General features: G+C 39.1%; 1 protein-coding gene across 1 annotated transcript in view; it reads left to right on the top strand.

Moving 5' to 3' along the window:
• Window positions 1–23,811, top strand: part of fam117bb (family with sequence similarity 117 member Bb) — a 47,627-nt gene that overhangs the window by 17,315 nt on the left and 6,501 nt on the right. Inside the window, exons 3-4 of the mRNA XM_058787290.1 lie at window positions 7,101–7,193; window positions 9,757–9,870. Coding sequence (XP_058643273.1) covers window positions 7,101–7,193; window positions 9,757–9,870 — 207 coding nt within the window. The remainder of the gene's footprint in view (window positions 1–7,100; window positions 7,194–9,756; window positions 9,871–23,811) is intronic.

Here is a 23,811-nt window from a genome sequence, read left to right as displayed (position 1 = left end):
GCCAACTGTGAACGGTTTCAAAACAGTTTAACGTGGATATTCTATAACCTTTTCACTTTTATTTTGCCTCTGTCCCAACTTTTTTGGAGTGTGTTGCAGCTGTCAAAAACAAAATTTGTTCATATTTACAAAGTACATTTACGTTGGTCAGTGAAAACTTTGGAAATCTTTTCTTTGTACTTTTGTCAGTTAAAAGTTAAAGAGAATTAACAATTCACACAGATTAATAAACACAGATTCTTGATTTTATTGCATTATACAAAATGGAATTGGGGTTGTATGTATGGTATGCATGTATGTATGTTTATATTTTAGTACATTTTAGAGTGGCCTTTTATTGTGGCCAGCCTAAGGCACACCTGTGCAATAATCATGCATCTTGATATGCCACACCTGTGAGGTGGATGGAGTATCTCGGCAAAGGAGAAGTGCTCACTAACACAGATCTAGACAGATTTGTGAACAATATTTGAGAGAAATAGGCCTTTTGTGTACATAGAAAAAGTCTTAGAATTCAGCTCATGAAAAATGGGGGCAAAAACAAGTGTTGCGTTTATAATTTTGTTCAGTGTATATGCGACACCATTACAAAGTAAACTAAATGCGACACCATTACAAAGCGCTTGGTCACCGTCCACTTTAACACACACAGGAAAAGAGGAAGCCTGCAGAGAGCATGAAAGGGAGGACGAGGTAGAAAAAGCAGAAGTGTATAAAGGGAGTAGGCGGCGATGAAGAGGAGAAAAAAAGAGATAAGAAAAGAGAGATCAGATGGAGATGAGTGTGAGGAAACCAGCAGAACAATAGCGAGAGAAGCGGAAAAGAGCAATGGAACAAAGAAGCACATGCACGGATTAATTAAAGAAAGAAAGGAATTTAGAGGAATAAATGTTGGGGAGGGGTTTGAGAGGTACGCCCGGGCACAGGAGCCACCGCTCCTCCGGCTCGACTCGTGGAGGTTCACAGGGCATGAAGTTAATTAAGAAGAGAAACTTTATCCTACTGGCTCGTTCAGCCACATCTTGCTTTCTCTCTCTCTCTCGTTGAGTCTTTAGCTCTGTTTTTGTTCTCGACTTCTGTTCTCTCGTGTTCTTTTAACATGTCTGACATATTTCCATGAATGCTCCCTATTCATGTATAAAGTCAGCATGAAATCAAATCGACGGGTATTCTTTCCTGATTGTATTTGCTCCACCTCTGAAACACCTTTCCTTTTTGACTGATGTCATCAAGGCCGCTAATATTGCAATCAACAGGTGCCAGGAGAGTTTCAGAGGAGGACTTGTTCTTCCTAATCTCCCTGTAAACCCTGGTGTGTTATGTCAACTTTTCACAATCCATTCTATTTGTATAAAATAAAATCCCGCCCTACTTTTTCCCCTTCTTGAATATCCAGTTTTTGATTCGAAATTCATAAGACTTTTCATCTAATGTGTGTTGTTTTACTCTTAAAAACAAAACTAACAGTTCCCATTCGGATGCATTTCTGAGTGAAACTGAATGTTTAACTGTAAATGTGTAATGCAAGACGGGATTTAATTTTATCTCTCAGATTGAATTGTGAAAATTGAGGTATTATATTCAGCGGTTCAGAGGTTACTTTTTGATAAAAGCAAACATTGGTGGTTCATGCAAAAAGACCGGAAACAGTTAAGAAAGTAATTTTGCTGTAATGTTTTCTTTAAACCATGTCAGAGGTTTAGCTTTGATCATACAGTGCATGCACACTTGTGTGTGTGTGTGTGTGTGTGTGTGTGTGTGTGATGTCAGCTGACATGAAGGGAGTGTGAATTGGAACGAATGTCTTTTATGTGTTGAGAGACAGAGCCTGTACAGAGAGGAGAGTCGACTGGTTTCCCTGCACGTTTATCACCATTTGTGTCCAAGGCCAAAGAAAGTGTGTCAATGTGTGTGCATGTCTCCCTGATAAATGGACCTGCTAATTAATGGTGTGTGAGGACGCTTGCATGAAAACAATCTGTTAAACATGGGTGAAGTTTGACACCAGCAAGGAACAAAACAGGATTGCGGTTTTGATAAAAACCAAAGTTTGATTTAATATCATGATGCACGTCACAGAAATAAAAAGAGCACGTTCGTGTGTTAAAGTGCATTTGATTGGTTGAGTTTTGACAGCTAATGCCTTGGGCTGTTTCCAGTGCCATAGATTTAATTTTTTTCTGTGCTGCGTTTTACAGTTTTGGCTCACACATTTGAGTGATTGAGAGAGGCTGAAGCAATGAGATTACTTTTCCATACCTCCTCAACATAAGATCACTCCTCATCTGTGCCAGATATCTAAATAAGGCCATAGCTGTCCGGTAATAAATTTCAATACGGCGTTCTGAGTGGAAGTTTGTGAACTTGCTAGTGCAGACACGTTGAGTGTATTGGGTGTAGAATGATCTAGAGTTGTTTATGGTGTAAACCAACAGGCTGAGTCTCTGGTGTCGTGCCGTTAACGGCAGCGGGAGGCTGCACTTACCCAGAGGGGAGGGACGGAGACGAGGTTTCCAAACAAATCTTTGTGTGAGTGTGCATGTAGTGTTTGTGTCTGTACTCCTAGTGAGGTAATATGTGCCAATAAGTGATCTTAGTGCGTGATAAATAAGGCCATGGTGTGCACATACTCACAGCTGAGCAATTCCCATAACTCTCTAGGCTGACGTGGACTACTGATTATAAGAGCTGTAGGCAACTGAAGTGTTTCCCAGTTGTGTGTCAGCAACTTTGAACTACCAGAAACTACTTTTTCTCACAGAATGCTGTGTTTTAATGAAATGTCATATGTTTTAGGAATGTTGGAATTAAAACCCATGCTACATGCAAACTACTTACTATTTCTTCATTGTGTGGTATGTGTGTTCATAGTTTACAGTACACATGGAATACCAGAATGATTTACTGCAATTGCTAAAATGAGCAGTATAAAACAAGTCACACTGCAAAGAATATAGTATCTCAAAGTGCATTGCAAACAACTTAACCTTCTATTCCAGTGTGATGAAATGCCAAAAGTAATATACCATTACGGTCAGAGGTGGGTAGTAACGAGTTACATTTACTTGAGTAAATTTTTTGGGTAACTAATACTTTTAGAGTATATTTAAAAATGGGTACTTTTACTCTTACTCAAGTACATTTTTAGTGAAAAAACGGTACTTTTACTTCGTTACTGTGGGCGACGCTCCTCTCGTTACTTTATCTTAATGCATACAAGTTAAAAATCCTTCAGTTTATTCCAACCGCGCCATCTACTTTTTTTTTCTGGGCAATGAGTGGTGCCCGTTCGCGAATGATTCATTCTTTTGAGTCAATTCTGTTCGAAGGCTTGATCAAACCAGTTGGCAGACCAATGAATCGGTTTTAATCAGTTTGAATGATTCGTTCAGTTCCCTGCCGCACGCGCTGAGTCGTCTGAAGCGATTCTCACTCAGAGTTGTAACATCAAGAGCGCTGAAGACGTGGCTCTGGATCAACAGTCAGTTGAAAGCAAATCTGCAAAGGCTATGGTTTACTAGCTATGAAGATCTTTATTAGACGAACACCGCGTGTGCTGACGGTTCCACAGGTATAGATTCGATTACAGTACACGATACCACTATGACATTGCCAGTTTGTTGTACATGTACCTTACACATTAAATACTATGTATAATTGATTCATTAAATAAGCTGTGACGGAGTATGAAATAAACACCCGCCAAACCCGCGTTAGTTCCAGGAGGAATGCCTTGCCTAGACACAATTAATATTGATATTTTCACAATATTTACGCTTGCAGAAATAAAGGCTACATTTGTTTACATTTTGCAGAACAGACGGAAGAAGATGATCCTTCAGAAATCATTTAAATATATTGTTTTATTACCAGTGTTGTTGAAAAAAAACAAAAACAAAAAAACAGCATATGCTGGTTAGGTATGTTTTGAAGCTGGGATGCTGGTTTGTGCTGGTCATGTGCTGGTCTTGAGCTGGTCTTGAGCTGGTCGGACCAGCTTAGGACAAGCAAAGGACCAGCTTAAATCAGTTCAAATCAGTTCAAACCAGCATCCCATGCTTCAAAACATACCTAACCAGCATATGCTGTTTTTTTCAACAGGGAACAGTTTTGCTGCTTAATATTTTTTGGAACCTGTGACAGTTTGTTCAGGATTCTTTTATGAATAGAAAGCTAAAAAAGAACAGCATTGATAATAAATCAGGCTGATAAAAATTCTGATTTGCATCACTGAAATAAATTACATTAAAAAAAATGTAAGGTATTTTGAACGGCGTTGTGTGTATATAAAAATGTATCTAAATATCTATATAGCTAAATAAAAATAGACTATATTCAGTATATGATCCAAAGTAACTAGTAACTAACTACTTGAGTAGGTTTTTTTTTAATCCGATACTTTTTTACTCTTACTCAAGTAACTATTCAGACTGTTACTTTTACTTTTACTTGAGTAAATATTTCTTCAAGTACTTTTACTTTTACTTGAGTACAGTTTTTGGGTACTCTACCCACCTCTGATGACGGTTAAGGTCTCTTTCTTGGCTCATTATTGTCCAAAAGTTAATTATTTTTAATTTGAAATGATTAAGGATCTAGTTAAAATTGGATTCAAAACATGACAGCTGGATGCTACTTGTTGAATTAATCTAGACAATATAGCATACTACTGTTTGAAACATTTATAGTTGCATAATATGTCCAGTTCACATTTTTAGAAAATGTGCATGCAGTAGTTTCTGCTATAGATTTGTGATGCATCAGAGACCACTTGAGTATTAGCTTATCTTCAGCATTGGTTAGATTGGAAGGTTGATATATCAGACAATATAATGGCTTAATGCCGGTTTTCATTTGAAGCATGCTGTTTGAAAATATAGACTGTGTGTGTGTGTGCAGTCCTGAAGACACCATCCGTCTCTGCTCTGGCTGCAGTGTTTGCGGTTATCTTTTTAGAGAGCTGTATCACATTTGAGCGCCTGAGACTTCACTCAAAGGAAGCACAGAGCCAGCTGCCCTATGCCCTGTGTGCTTCTCCATGCTTGTCTTTGGCAACACCAGCTGTATTTTTACATTTAGGAAGGAAGTTTGCAAAGAAGTTGCACCAGCCTTGTTCTGTGTGAAGATGAGCATTAAGTCCGAAATTAGATTCACCATCCCCCAGCTTCATGCCTTCACTGGTGTGTGTGTGTGTGTGGGTGATCTCTCCTGTCAGGGGTCTTTTTGTGACATTGTGCATGAATGAATTTAAAGGGCAGGCTAGACAGCCTATTGATATGGTCATAAAACATGAGGAGCATGGAGATCTGTTTTTTTTATTTTTCTTGAAAAAATGAACTTTATGCCACAACCGGCAAAATTTTATATGTACTAGGGTAACTGTACCTATTAAGCTCACCAAAATCTACATTGAGACATTTTTAGTGCACAAGATATTGCAACATCTAGACTAGTCCACGTTCAGCTAAGTAACACATTCAAAAATCAAATAAAACAAACCAATAAAACATTTAATTCATGGAGATGAGCACAGAAACTAGCCTCATTATGAAACCTCTTTTTAAATGGATGTCAACTTATTTATAGTCTCTTATGGCTGTAATACACTACACGATTTTTGCCCTGATTTTCCACAGATTTACAGTCTGGAGAAGTTGATGCTAGCTGGCAAAGATCAGAGCCAGTCTGCAGATTTGAGTCGACAGAATCCATAGAATATCGAGTAACTTAGTCACAATCATCTGTTAATATTTAAAATCTGTTCATGAAGTATTTACAGAATTTCAATGTGGAAGAGCTTAAAGGGAGCACACTGAGCTTAATTGGAGCAGGAACAATTTTCAATAAATTTCATGTAATGAAATTTTTGCTGAATAAATAGTCTAGGTCATGTATTAAGTTCATACATATTTCAATATGAACAACTATTATTAACAATATCTATGAAATTATACTTTTTCTTATTGCTGTGTGATTTTCATAGTAGTGCACCCTTTAAGCTCACCTTACAATAATATGAAATCTTTAAAAATTACTGCACTGTAAAACGACAGAACAGCAATAAACTGTAAATTTATAATATTATGGATGTAAAAGTACAAGCCAGTAATGGCTGTGAAGTAATATGTTAGCGTAGCACACAATCTCATACAGCTAGTCAGCTAACCGTGTTCTGTAGCATCTGCGCTGTGTTGCTAAAACTATCTTTTGGATCTAACTCTAATTATTTCCCCCATCCAAGTTCCAGGTTATAATATTCAAAAATCTGAAGATTAATCTCTTAATTTTACAATAAGTAGTGAAAATTACCCAAAATAAAGGCTTAAACATCTAAAAAAAAAACGCAGATTTAAGGGGCTCCTCTTTTGGTGAAAGTTTTCAGACAGCTTTCAAAATGACCACCAGACCGTGTGGTCAGAGATATCTCGGCGTGCGATGATCTGATTGACCTGAAATTATAGGAGGTATATAGTAACGAACATATCAATTGGTTAAGACATCAAGTAGGATAATAAATAATTTTTTCTTTTTATAATCTGATCTCAAAAATGGAAGTGTGCTTAATGGGTACATGAGCTTAATAGGTAGGTTTACCCTATATGTGTATATATAATATTTGTATGTCCCTCCCTGTTGAAGTGCAATTATTTCAGCTTTTTATATCATATGCAAGATGAGTCTGTTGTCAAAGCATGATTTTCTTCCTCTTGTTTAGGTTTTTTTTTTTTTTTGGCTTAATGTGAGACAAAAATAAGAGCAAAAAAAAATAATCTCATGGAGTTCTGGCAAAAACAACAACGTTCTTGATAATCTTCTGATAACTTTTCCACTGACGTAAAAGACAGGCACGTCAATTTGATTTACGTGACCCTCACAAATTTTCAATTCGTTTAAATCTACAAATTAAAATTGCAGTTCCCAAAGTTACAAGCTAAATGGCAAGTAGCCCAATTTTTTTATTCTCGGTTGGCTTTGGCGAGTGTTTATTTTGGACAAGAGTCAAAAGACTGTATCAGCATACTCGCGAGTCAAGGAACAATGGAATGCTGTGATGATCAAAACGTATTGTTTCATGACGGTCTCATGTTTGTCTCCCACAGACCCCCAGCGCCTGGGCCGATGAATGCGAAGAGAAGAAGAGGGGCTGTCACAAGCGCTCAGCCTCCTGCGGCAGCACTGACCAGCTAAAAGAGGTCAGGACGCGTTTAGGGCCTGATCTCCTCTCCTCCCCCGTGCTTTGTTCCATTCAGCAGAATCAGGGCCGGGGCAGGACCCCCTCGTTGTTTTTATCTCCCCCGTGTGAGATTGTAGATGAGGAGACGGGGCAGCAACAGGCTGTTGGGGTTGGTGGGGAGGGGAAGACGGAGGCTGTGTCATTATCATATTATTGGCAGGCTCTAGTGAACCAGAAGCAGCCTGGTGTCACCTCACATTACACCCTCCCTTCCTCCTGTTTGTGTGTGCACCCTTACTTCCCCTGTCACATCCTCCAGTGGCTTCATACACTGTTCTCTCTATTCAGCCTGTCTTCTACCTCTCTTCCACCACTTCAAGGGTCTCCTCCCTTCGGGTGCCTCTGCTGTGCTCCTTCAGTGCCAGGTTTTCACAGGCGTCTGTACATACATTATCTTCTGCCACTCGTTATCTCAACTGCCATCTCTCACCGCTCAGTCGACTCTAAACTTGTGTGTACTAGTGTTCTACTTCATAGTTAATCATTCTCTAAACAGTCAGCAGGTCATGTGTGCACTCACACACGCTGTAGGCAAATCTGATGGAGACGTAGTGAGCTGCCTTACCTAGACAACGTTTAGAGATATCATAGAAGATCTGGAATGGCATTTCTTGCTTGACCTAAATTGTAAGGCAGTAGACAGAAGGTTACCCTAGAATGCACTGCATTGCATTCTTCATTGGGGGAAAAAAAACATGTAAAGCCCCGTTCACACCTAGAACGATAACTTTAAAGATAATGATATTAGCAAACGATATTGTCTGTAAGCACACGCTCATCTGTCGCTTTAAATTCTCGAGCTCGTTATAGCAGGATGGATTCTGATTGGCTGTCAATGTTTTTATCGTTCATCAGCTGGAAAAAATTGTTCTGAAAGTGATTCCAACGATATCGTTTCTCTGTGCCTTTATCGTTATAGTTGTGGTGTGGACTGTTTTTAGAACTATATCTTTATTGTTATCTTTATAGTTATCGTCCTTGGTGTGAACGGGCCTTAAGGCATAGGACTGAGTGAAGAAAATGTTATTTGTTTGTTCATAACTGAATGGCATTCCAAGAAAATAGATCTGTAAATTTAAATGTCTGTTTAAATGACAACTAACAGTCTCTACTTGGAGCCATTCAGGGATGGATGGATAGGTAGGTGGATGTATATATGGATGGATAGCTAGATGGGTGGATGGTTGGATGGATGGATAGGTAGACAGATGAATGAATGGATAGGTACATGGATAAAAATATAGATGGATGGATAGCTAGACAGGTGGATAGATAGATGGAGGAATGGGTAGGTAGATGATGGATGGATGGATAGCCAGATTGATGGATCAGTAAAATATATATAGATGGAAGTATGTATTAGGTATAGGTAGGTGAGTATGCATGGATGGATGGATGGATGGAAGTATGGATAGATAGATGGATGGATAGGTGGGTGGGTGGATAAGTAGATGGATGGATGGATAGATGGACAGATGAAGAGATATAAGGATAGATGGATGGATGAGAGAAATTGAATAAGGGAAACTGAAATTGAAGCTTGTTAAAGCTAGTTTCTAGCTAGTAATTACAAGTCTTAAACACATGTGGGTGGTACAAAGCCAGTATCTTGTAATTACTGTAACTCTGACATTATTTAAATGCAGTATTATTGTGGTTCGCATGAGTATCGCTGTTTGCTGCCTGTGCAGACCCACTCAAATGTGAAGTTCAGTTTTAGTCAGGATGCTCCCTTAGAAGGTAACAGGCCTCAGTAGGCAGTAAGGGACAGAGCTGTTGCCTGTGGTATAAACACCACGTAATGTACCTTCTCAAATGAGTAATAAACCACACCGACACCTCTTCACCACAGTCACACACAGATAAAGCCCACACGGACCCATTAAACCCTGGTCAGAAATGCTTTTATGGGAATTAATGTTGTCAGATCCTGGCTGCTACAGTTGAAATTATTCTAACGTCTCATTTAAGGGCTTCGCTCACAGCCACTGACTTGATGCTGGACTTAAACTCGACATCCGATCCCATCTGTACATGTATTGCCTTTCTCTTCCCTAGGCTGGGTTAAAGAGAGCGTGAGCGGAGGGTGTATTTTGTTTTTTGTTTAACAGACGGATGTTTATAAAGGAAAGAGTACTAATGTAATTGATCATAAGTGTTTTTGAGGGTTTGGGTGTTTATTTGTGTATGTAACAAATTACTTGAATGCAGTGAGGAATGTAGTGTCATGAGACAATCAACAATACATCTGACCCGGGGCTCTGACTCACTCGAGGCTGGAGTTTAATAAGACATACAGTACAATAAACAATAAACCCTGATGTTATCGCCATCAATGTAGTTGAATTATATGCTGTCTTTTATTTAATCAAGAGATTTGAAAGTTCACTTGAAGTGAGGAATAATGTCTGTTTTGACAATATCTCTCTCTCTCTCTCTCTCTCTCTCGCTCTCTCTCTCTCTGTCTCTCTCTCTCTCTCTCTCTCTCTCTCTCTCCCTCCCTCCCTCCCTCCATGTTTCAGATTGTGAAGCTGAGGCAGCAGCTCCAGCGCAGTAAACACAGCAGCCGTCACCATCGTGACAAGGAACGCAAATCTCCCTTCAATGGCAACCATGCTGCTTTCAGCCAATCACAGGTGAGCTCTTTCTCATTCGCTCTGAACCCAGAAGACCCGGTGGAGAAGGTTACCTGGGGTGATGTGGTGATGGTTACCAACAAGAACACTGTTGTTTTTGAGTCTCTTTCTGAAGTTTTACCTCTATAGCAGTGACTCGGCAACCATCAGTTTTTTTGTTTGTTTGTTTGTTTGGGGGGGAGGGGGGTTTGGCCAAATTTAATAGTGTAAATGTATACACTACCTTTTAAATGGTAAGATTTTAAGTTTTTGAAGTCTTATGTTTACCAAGGCTACATTTATTTGACAATAAAACTGAAATATTGTGAAATATTATTACAAATTAAATGAACTTTTATATTTTAATATATTTTTAAATATAATTTATTCCTGTAATAGGAAAATTTAATCTTCAGCATCATTACTCCAGCCTTCAGTATCACATGATCCTTCAGAAATCATTCTAATATATTGATTTCTTATTATTAATGATGAAAACATTTTCAGGATTCTTTGATTGAAGAGAAAGTCCAAAGGAACTGCATTTATTTGAAATAGAAATATAGTGTAATATTCAAAATGTCTGCACTTTTGATCAATTTAATGTGCCATTGCTGATAAAAATTAATTTCTTTAAAAAAAAATTAAACTTACTAAAGCCAAATTTATGTGTGATAGTGTACATTATTTACATTTATTAATTTAGCAGGTGCTTTTTTTTTTCTCTTCATCGAAAAAAAAAAAAAAAACTCATTAACTTTTTCCCAGTAGGCCTACAGTTAGCTACTCTTCCTAAAAGCGCCCATGCGACTCGTGCGCTACTTTTCAAGTCTTCTGAAATCATACTGTAGCTGTATGTGATGAACAGACTAAACTCATTTACTAACTAAAAATCCTCAGCCAGTCAAGTCTGCCACATTAATGATCCACGAGAGAGCGAAAGTCTGTTTATTGACATAAGCGTAGCACAGTGCAGTGAGTGGACTTAACGCCATATAAGCAGAAGAAGAAACCAAACACAAATGTCGTGTACCATCAACACAGCAGTTTTTAATGTGACAAAATGATTTGGGAACTAGAAGTCGTCCCCTTTATAATACCTCCCCACACTATAAGCCACTGAATTTCTGCGTAGTTTTGCCACGTTCTCTCTCTCTCTCTCACTCATTCTCAAAGCACATGAGTGGGTAAGTGTGCATACCACTGTGTAAAAGCGTGTCATGATGTGTGTGTGCGCGCTTGCACTCTGGTCTTAATTGGCAAGGCCAGGTGCAGGCTTGCAGGCTGTTTCAGAGTGAAAGACCTCTCTTCACGAAGACCGAAACAGTGAATAAATTACTGCGGCCTGCCGCTTGGCCGTGTCTCCCTCCCTGCCTCCGTCCTTTTCTCGCTCTCGCTCTGTTTTGTGTTTGTCCATGAATTAGTCCAGCATGTGGTGAATGTGCCGCACGCCTGGTCTTTACTGTACTATAGCTGCCAGCCAGTCAATTAAAGGCCACACTCTGTCCGGCCCGCTGGATGTGTGTTTTTGGGGCCCGTTGTGCGGCTGGGGCTCTTTTTTTTTCTTTTTCTTTTTTTTGTTCAAGTGCATGTGGCGGGCTCAAGCACCATCTGTCGTCTCACTGTATTCATCTTTTGTATTTAATCCTCTAAACTGTACTCAGACTCTGCCCCTCTGTTGCACAAAACACCAGACTATTCACAGCTCACCCTGAATTGGACAAGAATACTGATTTGACTGGTGCAGTCCCACACCTTACAGATTCCCCACTCAAAGTCTGTTCAGAATGGAATACTAGCTTACTATTGAATGTGTAGTATACTATATACATCATGTTGCCTACTACTTACTAATACTAAAAATAGTTTAACAGTACACATTATTCAAAGTTATATATTTGGTAGTATAATGAATCATTGTCACATGACCCCATGACATTCCATATATAATTAGTGGCATCCAGTTATTAACTACTTGGAAATGAAAATGATTCAATTACAATTCAATTTTGTGAACAAATGTCTTAACATTTGGCTTTTTGGGTCAAATAAGGAGTCAAGGTTGTTTGCATTGCATTGTGGGATATGGTAGCCCTTTCTATGACAACATTGATAATAAGAAATGCTTCTTGAGCAGCAAATCAGCATAATAGAATGATTTCTGAATGGTCATGTGACACTGAAGACTGGAGTAATGGCTGCCGAATATATAATTAACTTTACTAGTAGTAAAAGTTATTTTAAACTAATATTTCACTGTATTTCTTTATCAAATAAATGCAGCCTTGATGAACATAAGAGACTTCTTTCAAAAACACGGTAAAAAACTTAGTGAAAACACATGGAAGTGCTAACCTGCTATTCCAGGAACCCAGACTACCATGTGATCATTTAGCTATACACAAACACACACTCGCATCTGTAAGCGCTGTCCCCTCCAGCAGATGTACGCGGGGTTGATTGAGCGGTGTATCGTTAGTCAGTGCCATTTCGTTCTGCCTCCAGATTCCTGTAGTTCTCTTCATAGCAGCCGAAGTGGAGCTGGATTTGTCTTTTGAAGGTTTATTTATTCAGGGAGTTTCTCTGCTGTGTATTAGCCGTAATTTGAAGCAGCTGAGGTTGAGTTTAGAGCCGGAGAGATGCCCAGGCCTGGTAATTATAACAAGCATGCATTTATTTGGACGTGAGGTGAGAGGGCATGTTTCTGCGCCTCAGGCTGAGTGGTCGTGATGTTTCTCAGCTGGGCCATCGGGGTCGGGTGCCACCCAGTGGGTGATGTAGAATGTAAACTCTCTCTCTTCCATCACATGAACTGTCTGTAATTGTTTGATGACCGTAGGCACTTTAGTCTGACCAAGTTCAACCCCCAAATTTTATCGTAAACTTCCATTTCTCTCTGTCTTCTACTTCCTTTTTGTCTTGGCACTCTGATGTAAAAGCACTTTCTTAAAGAACACACACAGCGTGACCTCTGTGTCGAGGGGGAGGATTGTGTGTGTGTGTGTGTGTCGTCTCAAGGGCTGCGTCGGGTATACGTGGGGGTGTTCTTCCCATTATGTGCGTGGAAAGCAGCTAAAGATGAAGTGGCAGTCATGAAAATAGCATTCTTTCCAGAAATAAAAGCCCTGAAGAGGGGGAATAAGAAAAGAGGAGGAATGAATGTTGCATTTGAAGACCTTTATAAGAGATCCGGCCATAAGGTCAGCAGCTCCATGAGAAGAAAAGAAGAAGAAGAACATCAGAGGAGACACAGAAACACGGGTGAACAGCCGTGGAGATGTGCGCCTCTTCTTCAGGCTTGGGATCTGCTTTGTAACAGAATCGACAAACTTGATCATAAACTTTAGAGAAGATGCCATATTTGTTACAAACAAATGGTAATATCTGTTCAATCTGTGTTGTACTGTTGTGTACCTGTGTCAATAGTTCAGCTATAAATACATTGAAACGTCTTTCCACAAATTTCCAGTGAACAGAAAGTCATGAGTTGTGTCCCAAATTACGCACTTGTACTGCACTTTTTACTCTGCTGTCTAGTATGTTAATGTTAAAGGGGTGGTTGATTGCAATTTTCACTTTTTTTAACGTTAGTTGTGTAATGTTGCTGTTTGATCGCTGTCTCTTAAAATTATGGCAGTTTAATGCCTACAAAAACGGCTCGTAGGGACCACAATGAGCTACTTCTGGGGCCGTGACGTAACGAACCCAGATAAACCCCGCCCCCGGGAACACGCAGCAAAGGGGTGAGGCCATGCTGCACTGCTTTAGAGAAGAGGAAGAGAAAACTAGGTGTGCACGTAAAAATCTATTCGTATATGAATAGCGATTCTGTCTTCTAACGACTCTAATGGATTCACAAGTTTCAAAATCAATGTTCTAAAGCAGCGGTTCTTAATCATGTTTTCTCTCTCTCTCTCTCTCTCTCTCTCTCTCTCTCTCTCTCTCACACAGATCATCAGCTCAACTCCAACAATGAACTGTTCCAATTATACATTTATTTTCACATAGCTATGAGAAGCGTTATACATGGACGCACATGCGGTTGCCATACTGTATTAAAGTTTTAATCAGGATAAAACCGTATATTAAAAGCTAACAGAAGCAGTAGCATTTACAAATAACAGCGTATCTAAAAGTATGAGACAACAAACAAACATACCATTAAAAGCCGTGCTTGCACAGGTTCTGAGCAATCCTCTTCACTAATATCCTCTGCATCTCAATCGGGCTCAAATTGATAAGCAATATAGACGACGCCATTGTTTACAATACAGCCGGAGCAGCACATGTCTGAGGTGAGGGGCGGGATGTTTAGATGCGCTCTCGGCGGTTTAGCCAATCACAACACACTGGGCCAGCTAACCAATCTGAGCCCATTGTGTATTTCTGAGGGAGGGGCTTTATAAAACCAGGAAATCATCAGAGCGTTTATCAGAGAAATTATGTAAAAAAAAAAAAAATGAACACATGCTAGACTTCACTCCATAAAAACAATCAAGCCTAGAAAAAAAAAAAAGTCAACCATCCCTTTAAATGTTATTTTGTCATCCATCATTGTAGTCTGATGGCCCTTCTCCTTCCAATATATAAAGAAATCTGCAACAGTTAAGTGCATATAGGATCCAGCATGTTGGGTTTTTTTGTTTTGTTTTGTTTTTTTTGTCATTTCTTTGTTTTGAGTACATTATCCATGTATATAAAATGCACTTTTTGGAATTTTCAGTGTGAACACTACTGATGCTACAAAATTGTGCATAAGTACGAAATTGTGATGCACCTATGAATTATGAATTAGACATGACCTATACTTCTGTTCCTCAAGCCTCATTTCATTCATGTTAAATTAAATGTGGTGTCCATTGTGACCTAAATAACAATAATATCCATCATATTAATAATCTGTTACTCCCTAGATGTATTAGCCTTAGTGTTAGTTCTAGCATATCCGTTCAATGGGCCTCATTCATGAAACATCAGCAAAACTAATTGCTGTGTAAATCATTCATAAATCCGTTCTTGTGTAAATTGTCGCATTGAACTGAATCTTTCCGCAAATCTCCAGTGTACAAAAACAACAAGGGTTGTGAAAATTAAGCATGACCTTGGACCTGAAGTTATGAAATGTTAAGCAGACTCAACTTCCTTCCCTCATAGCCTCATTTTGGCATTCTGACTAAGATTCTTAACGGTTACCTTGAACTTGATTCTCGATTTGTACTCCTTTGCCATGCTAAGTGTATAAGCTGCAGTAACTGTGAGAACAAATGTCCAGTGGAAAAACAACTCTGGAGTGCATGAGTTGTGCATGTGGAAAGGGGTCATGAAATGGACAATCAAAATGTCCTTGATATTTACACAAGTGGTTGCTCAACAATAAAAACATGCAACTGCAAGTCTCATAGCTCAAAGCTTTCAAAGTTTTCCCACCTTCCCAAAGCACATTTGAAGTCGCCCCAGTCATTGTCACAATTTTCCTCTACACACCCCTCTTTTTTTAATTGTTCTTCAACATGCCGCTGGTTTTTCTAAATATCTTGTACTCAAAGGCAAGTTATTACCAAGTATTTTGTTCTCAGATGCCAGTAAGTACATTTATCTATAATCAAGCGTGTTTGGAATAAATGTCAAGCCAATGTTTAACACTGTTAAGAGACCAAGTGTATCATCGTATCATCATTTTCTTAATATAATTAGTTAATATAATACAATATTAATATAATATAAATATTCAAACTTTTTGGTGCAAAACATTTTAATTTCGTAAGCAAACGTCTTGAAACACGAAAAAGATCTGAAAGTGCCTTTCATGACCCCTTTAAAATAGCATGACACAGCCTCTACTTTTATCCGTTGTTTTGTTTCACATCAAAAAAAGATATCTACTCTGATTAATAACTATAAAATCTGTTAAGTTAGTCCTCTGCTTATATTCCCTAGTCATGCTAGGTGCATTAGCATGGCCTAAAGTGAGCTAGTGCGGTTGTACTGTATGCGTAGCACCGTGTGGTCAGGTTGTTAGTCCTGTCAGGGATATTGGCAGACCCAGATCTTCATGACATTCAGAGTTTGAGCGTCCATATGTGATGGATTGCAGGGTAAAGGCCAATGATAAAGGATCCTAACACAAACCTACTGGCTTTGTTCTCTATCTCCTCTGCTCTTCTGTCTGTCATGTGCTGTGCTCTCTGATCAATAATTAACAGTTTTTGGCTGCTTTCTGGGCTTGACTGTTGTTTTTGTGCCTGAAGGATTGAGCACATCTTTTCCTGCATTCTTGCCATTCTCTGTGTGGAGTCCGCAGCGCCTTCTAGTGTCAGAAATGAGGAGTGCAGAGCCAGTCTGTGTGCTGTCCCTGGAGCATTTGGAGGAAATGAAGCACGCTACTCAGTTTAGCTTTAGTTTGATCACAGTCCGAAGTCTAGCATTTAGAAATGAATTGGACTCCATTTAAAGCAACATTTCAGGTTAAACACAAATCAGTGTCTATCAACAGAATCTGAAGCAAGTGGTTTTGTTTTCAAACGGTTTCTGTCAGTTTTCTTTAAGCTCTTTGTGTAAAACCTACTTTTTCAAAAAACAAAACCTCCTTTTCTTTTGTAATATGTTGTTTTTGTGGGGGTTGATGAATTAATTGGCAGTACTTCTGATGGATTAGGTTTTTTGATCACTTGCGACCTTCTATTCAAACAGTGACCACAACAATAGAAGCTTCTCAGGTTTTATTTGATCTGAGTTTTTTTGAGTAATCTTTTTGTGTTGTGAATCCAGGGAGACAGAAGACATGCGTCGTGAGTCATTTGAACTTGCGTGGGGCTTTGGAGGGGTCGTGCCTTTATTTCTCTCCACAAACCTTTAGTTAAGCACCGGTCAACAACTTCAACCCTATGAATCTCTTGTTTTTATAAAGAGTACAGTGGTCAAAGAAAGGCTGACGTGAAAGTGCCCAGTATAGTTATCAAGGCCTGGAGACCTTTCAAAGGGATTCTTCTGTCTAACCTCTTGTTTTAAAGGCAGACTGTGGTAACCAATACAGGCCTCCATACAAGTGAAGAAAGGCCCTTTACATGCTGTCGGGAAGACTTTCACTAACTCTTTAACTAAGGCTTCAGTGCGTGTCCATGGACACCAGAGTTTTTTTTTTTTTTTAATCCTTGTAATTTTGGTGCAATTTAAAAGCAACAGGCCAACTTAAGTTGTTTATATATGCAGTTTTATTTCAGTCCACATTCACCCCTCAATTGTAGTTGAGTTCTAAGGCGGCATACGGACTGAAATGAAGCCTCATAAGTTGACTAATTTGAAATGCGCTACGTAGCTGCTCACATGAAGCTCATGAGCAGTGCAACTCCTGGCTAATTCCAGTAGAGTTTGGCATAAGCACGTGTTGCTAAGCAAATGTTGCACTACTTAAATTGAGTGCAGCAGTCAGGTTCTGTAGGTAAAAATCCCATTAATTTTCTCCATAGGGAAATGGATTCATGCAAATCATTTGTGATCCAGCTTCACCTACAGAAGAAGTGAGTTTGTTTTTGTATTATTATTTTTTTTTATTTATTTTTTTTTTATGAATCTTTGCAAGTCACCTTTCCTAATAATGTGCTAGCTGGTAAGTTTCACGATGAATGCGGCTAAAGTTTACAGTCAAGAGAACTGCTCGTCACTCCACAGAGAGAGGGGTGGGGTCAGCAAAGCTCATTAGCATTTAAAGGGTCATGCACTGAAACGTGTAGCGGTGAACAGAGCTGTTTTTGACAAGGTATAGGGTGTTGTTTTACACTACCATTGAGAAATTTTAACCAAAGTATGTTATACACTTTTCATAAAGACCCTATGGAATCATATCAACTTGTGAAAAATGGCCATCCGATGACCCCTTTAATGAAAAGCCTTAAAGTTGTTAATCAATGGTATATGCTTTTATTGAATCTATTAGCCCACATTGTTTCAACATTATTTCAACTTTTTAAATAATCTTGTTTAACAGCAGAATTTCTGGTGACAAACTACATCACTCATTATTCTGTAAAGAAATCACCACCAATCAAAGAATCACAACAAGCAAATCATGCCAAAAACACACTAGCTTAGTCTCCCTCCACACAGAGATCTGATCTCACCAATATCTAGTCTGTCTGGAATGACATGACGAAACAGGAAAAACTGACACAGACTAAATCCAGAAGAAGTTTAGCAATGTCTCCAAGATGCCTGAAGAAACCTTCTTGCAAAGCTACAGTACTGTGAAAGGTTTTAGGCACTTGTGTAAAAATGCTGTAAAGCAAGGATGCTTTCAAAAATAATGTCATAAATAGATTTTCTTTATCAATTAACTTCTATTAACTAAATGCAATCAACATTTGGTGTGACCATCCATTGTATTTAAAACAGCTTTTGTCATCTGTAAACTTGCTCATAGTTTTTCAGGAAGCTTTGCAGGTAGGTTTCTTGAAGCATCTTGGAGACGTTGCCACAGTTCTTCTGGATTTAGTCTGTCTCAGTTTTTCTGTTTCTTCATGTCATTCCTGACAGACTGGATGATGATCAGATCAGATCTCTGTGTGGAGAACTGGCTGTTTTCAGACTGCTTATGCAAACAAAAATCTCACTGGATTATTACAATTAATGTCAAAATGAATGTTTGGAAATGTAAACTGATATTTCCTACTGACACACTACAGCAAAAGTTAGAAATAACTGACTTAATACCATTTTTTGTGGGTGAAAATACTAGTGGCCTAAAACTTTTGCACAATAGTGTACATAAACATCATCTTTAAATGAATAACTCTCCATTTCTGATTCAATCATGTCATTTTACAGTACTTCATTGGATTGTAGTTCTTTACCCCATTAAGGCTAAGTAAACAGGCTTTTTGACTCTTCATCCAATTTTTGAATATTTGTTTTGCTTCAAATCAAAGTTTATATTGTTGTGATTCACCTCGTAGCTGTTTGGTTTGGTTCATGGCTTATAGCTCCTTAACAAAATCCCTACGGGGAAAAATATTTCGGGAACCAAGGCTGTTGAAAAAATGGTCAGGCACTTTTGTATCCTATAAGCATTTGGAACAGCCTTCACATTTTGGAAAAGTTCTACAATCATTTAACCTGCTTTAACTCTGTCCCTTTCTAACAGTCGACTGAAAGCCTTTATCCATTTAACATTCGATTGATACGCCATTACATTTATTTTTTTTAATTGTCCATTTCATTCGCATATACAGTATTGTTCAAAATAATAGCAGTACAATGTGACTAACCAGAATAATCAAGGTTTTTAGTATATTTTTTATTGCTACGTGGCAAACAAGTTACCAGTAGGTGCAGTAGATTCTCAGAAAACAAACAAGACCCAGCATTCATGATATGCACGCTCTTAAGGCTGTGCAATTGGGCAATTAGTTGAAAGGGGTGTGTTCAAAAAAATAGCAGTGTCTGACTTTGACTGTACAAACTCAAAACTATTTTGTACAAACGTTTTTGTTTCTAGGATTTAGCAATCCTATGAATCACTAAACTAATATTTAGTTGTATGACCACAGTTTTTTAAAACTGCTTCACATCTGTGTGGCATGGAGTCAACCAACTTGTGGCACCTCTCAGCTGTTATTCCACTCCATGATTCTTTAACAACATTCCACAATTCATTCACATTTCTTGGTTTTGCTTCAGAAACAGCATTTTGATATCACCCACAAGTTCTCGATTGGATTAAGGTCCGGAGATTGGGCTGGCCACTCCATAACATTAATTTTGTTGGTTTGGAACCAAGACTTTGCTCGTTTACTAGTGTGTTTGGGGTCATTGTCTTGTTGAAACAACCATTTCAAGGGCATGTCCTCTTCAGCATAGGGCAACATGACCTCTTCAAGTATTTTAACATATGCAAACTGATCCATGATCCCTGGTATGCGATAAATAGGCCCAACACCATAGTAGGAGAAACATGCCCATATCATGATGCTTGCACCACCATGCTTCACTGTCTTCACTGTGTACTGTGGCTTGAATTCAGAGTTTGGGGGTCGTCTCACAAACTGCCTGTGGCCCTTGGACCCAAAAAGAACAATTTTACTCTCATCAGTCCACAAAATGTTCCTCCATTTCTCTTTAGGCCAGTTGATGTGTTCTTTGGCAAATTGTAACCTCTTCTGCACATGCATTTTTTTTAACAGAGGGACTTTGCGGGGGATTCTTGAAAATAGATTAGCTTCACACAGACGTCTTCTAACTGTCACAGTACTTACAGGTAACTCCAGACAGTCTTTGATCATCCTGGAGGTGATCATTGGCTGAGCCTTTGCCATTCTGGTTATTCTTCGATCCATTTTGATGGTTGTCTTACGTTTTCTTCCACGTTTCTCTGGTTTTGCTCTCCATTTTAAGGCATTGGAGATCATTTTAGCTGAACAGCCTATAAGTTTTTGCACCTCTTTATAGGTTTTCCCCTCCCCAATCAACTTTTTAATCAAAGTACGCTGTTCTTCTGAACAGTGTCTTGAACGACCCATTTTCCTCAGGCTTTCAAATGCATGTTTAGCAAGTGCTGGCTTCATCCTTAAATGGGGGCCACCTGATTCACACCTGTTTCTTCACAAAATTGATGACCTCAGTGATTGAATGCCACACTGCTATTTTTTTGAACACACCCCTTTCAACTAATTCAACTAATTGCCCAATTGCACAGCCTTAAGAGGGTCCATATCATGAATGCTGGGTCTTGTTTGTTTTCTGAGAATCTACTGCACCTACTGGTAACTTATTTGCCACGTAGCAATAAAAAATATACTAAAAACCTTGATTATTCTGGTTAGTCACATTGTACTGCTATTATTTTGAACAATACTGTACGTCAGTACAGAAAAGAGAATTGGACACTGCTTCCTGTTACCCTGCAACTTTAAACACATTTTTCACACTCTTCACACCTCTGGCTGCCAGTTTCTACTCCTTTTCTACTCTTGCGGTTACAGCACCTTAATTGGAACCTCATATGTAAGAGGTTAGCGTCTGTGGTCAAGAAGTTAGCATGGGTTTGTTAGCAGTCCTGTGCGGCCTCTATAGACGTCACCAAACTGCTGAGCCAGTTTTCTTCTGTCTGAAGACGACACCGATCAGATTACTAGCGCTGACGGTGTGGGAATGACCCGGGGGTCCACCAGTGCCGTGTCCTCCTTCAGTTTGGGTCAGGTCGTACATTATTTCTGTTAATGTCACAGCATGCCACTGCAAATCTGATACGTAAACAAATATTTGCCTCTTAGCGACCGCTCGCCAGAAAGTTGCTAGGAAATCACCGAAATCACTTAACCGGCGTATTGTTTCGAGGTGACCTCGAGGGTCAGGGTGTCTCTCAGTTGTTTTCGATCCTGATGAAGCAGGTAAACAACCAAACAAACCACCCAGAAGAAAAGGCTCCAGAGCACTTTTATGTTGAAACAATATGATTAAACGCACACATGCACATTGGAGCAGTAGTGATGCCACATGCGAGTTTAAATCCTGGCTCGCTCTATTGAGATGTTAATGAAGCAGATCTGGCGTGCTTTAAGCGAGGGCCACCGCAAGGCCACACAACTCTCAGCAACGTCCTGCTAATGCCCTCACATTGTTCCCTCGTACCCTGAGAAAGCAGAGGGGGGAGGGCCGATGGCGAGCGCAGCGCTCTGTTTTGAGAGAGGGGGTGGGATGGAGAAACACGCTTGGAGAAGAAAGATCAGAACAAGGGAGAGAGAGAGAAGGCAGACACAGGACGGAGGGGGGCCGAGAGAACTAAAATCCAGAACATGAGCCGAGAGGGAGAGAGACCGGTGGACCAGGAGGAAGACCGAACCCCCTCTCTGACAGGATGACAGGAAGTGGACTTTCGGGAAAGGTGAAGTTTTTGCCGTCATAAACGGCAGCTGTTAGCATAGATGGCACATGCTGTAGATGTGCATGCTGATTTAACTCAGTAAGCATGTGGTTTGCATGCGTCACTGTATCTCGCTATATGTCCTGGTTTAGTTGTGAGGTTTGCGTCGAAGACATGCAAGCGAGGATCAGAAGTCGGCCAGCGAGACGGAGTTACATAATTCACTGATCTGCAGAGAAGACCAACACGCTACCTTGCAATGTGTCTGTGTGCTGTGCTGCGATAAGACGAACCTGTGTTAGTGTTTAGCATCATGTGGAAACTGAAGTGTGTGAATGTTCAGCTGCTGTGTGATGCTGTTGCTGTAAGTTTTCACATAGGCAATGTTTCCTTTCAGTGGCATATTTGTCCTCTTTTTGAGGTTGTGTCTCTGTTATGCACACTGCACCCACACACACCAACCACATACACACTTTTATCTTCATTGCTGTCCTGATGCTTTTAGTTGACCACTCAGTTACAAACTTGGGGGAACATACATGTGCCTGTTAGTGCTAAACTGGGAGAACAAAAACTGACTTCCTCCTGTATGTTTTCATTTTTATAATATATATTATATTAAATATATAATATATCACTTAAGTATTAAAAATACTTTTTTATTAAAAACAAAAATATATAACCTTAGGGAGGCCAAAATATAACCAGAAATGAATGGGGGAGCAAAAAGTAAAAAATTCTGTTTTATTATTATTTATAATATAAGGTAATATATATAATATGATGTTATATTAAAAATATGTATTATAAATGTTAAATAAATAGTATATTAGAAATTAAATTCTATAATATATATATATATATATATTTTTACTAGCTACATAGAATATGAGGTAAATCATATATAAATTTTTTTTATAATATATTATATTAAACAAAATATAGTTTAAGTCTAAAAAACTATTTTTTTATTAGTAAAAGAAATATATATGGTAGGTAAATATTGGAATTAATGTAGGATCAAAAGTGACTTACTCTTTTAATTATTTATATTAACATACTCTATAATAATATAATATAATATACTGATTTAATATATTTATAATATATATTTATTATATTATAAATGAAATTATATAATACATAGATTTTTTATTAGTAGCATAAAATATGTGGTTAATCAATATAATAATTCATTCTGCCTGTCTGTCTGTCTATCTATCTCTCTATCTCTATCTATCAGAAGTGAGTACACCCCTCACATTTTTGTAAATATTTTATTATATCTTTTCATGTGACAACACTGAAGAAATTACACTTTGCTACAATGTAAAGTAGTGAGTGTACAGCTTGTATAACAGTGTAAATTTGCTGTCCCCTCAAAATAACTCAACACACAGCCATTAATGTCTAAACCGCTGGCCACAAAAGTGAGTACACCCCTAAGTGAAAATGTCCAAATTGGGCCCAATTAGCCATTTTCTCTCCCCGGTGTCATGTGACTCGTTAGTGTTACAAGGTCTCAGGTGTGAATGGGGAGCAGGTGTGTTAAATTTGATGTTATCGCTCTCACTCTCTCATACTGGTCACTGGAAGTTCAACATGGCACATCATGGCAAAGAACTCTGAGGATCTGAAAAAAAGAATTGTTGCTCTACATAAAGATGGCGTAGGCTGTAAGAAGATTGCCAAGACCCTGAAACTGAGCTGCAGCACGGTGGCCAAGACCATACAGTGGTTTAACAGGACAGGTTCCACTCAGAACAGGTCTCGCCATGGTCGACCAAAGAAGTTGAGTGCACGTGCTCAGCGCCATATCCAGAGGTTGTGTTTGGGAAATAGACGTATGAGTGCTGCCAGCATTGCTGCAGAGGTTGAAGGGGTGGGGGGTCAGCCTGTCAGTGCTGCACACTGCATCAAATTGGTCTGCATGGCTGTCGACAAGCATGTCTCCAGACCTAAACCCTATTGAGCATTTGTGGGGCATCCTCAAACGGAATGTGGAGAAGCGCAAGGTCTCTAACATCCACCAGCTGGAAGAGGACTCCAGTGGCAACCTGTGAAGCTCTGGTGAACTCCATGCCCAAGAGGGTTAAGGCAGTGCTGGG

This window comes from Onychostoma macrolepis, chromosome 09 (genome assembly GCF_012432095.1).
Source record: "Onychostoma macrolepis isolate SWU-2019 chromosome 09, ASM1243209v1, whole genome shotgun sequence".
In the NCBI taxonomy this organism is placed as follows: Eukaryota; Metazoa; Chordata; class Actinopteri; order Cypriniformes; family Cyprinidae; genus Onychostoma; species Onychostoma macrolepis.
This window is presented reverse-complemented; position numbering and strand designations above follow the sequence as displayed.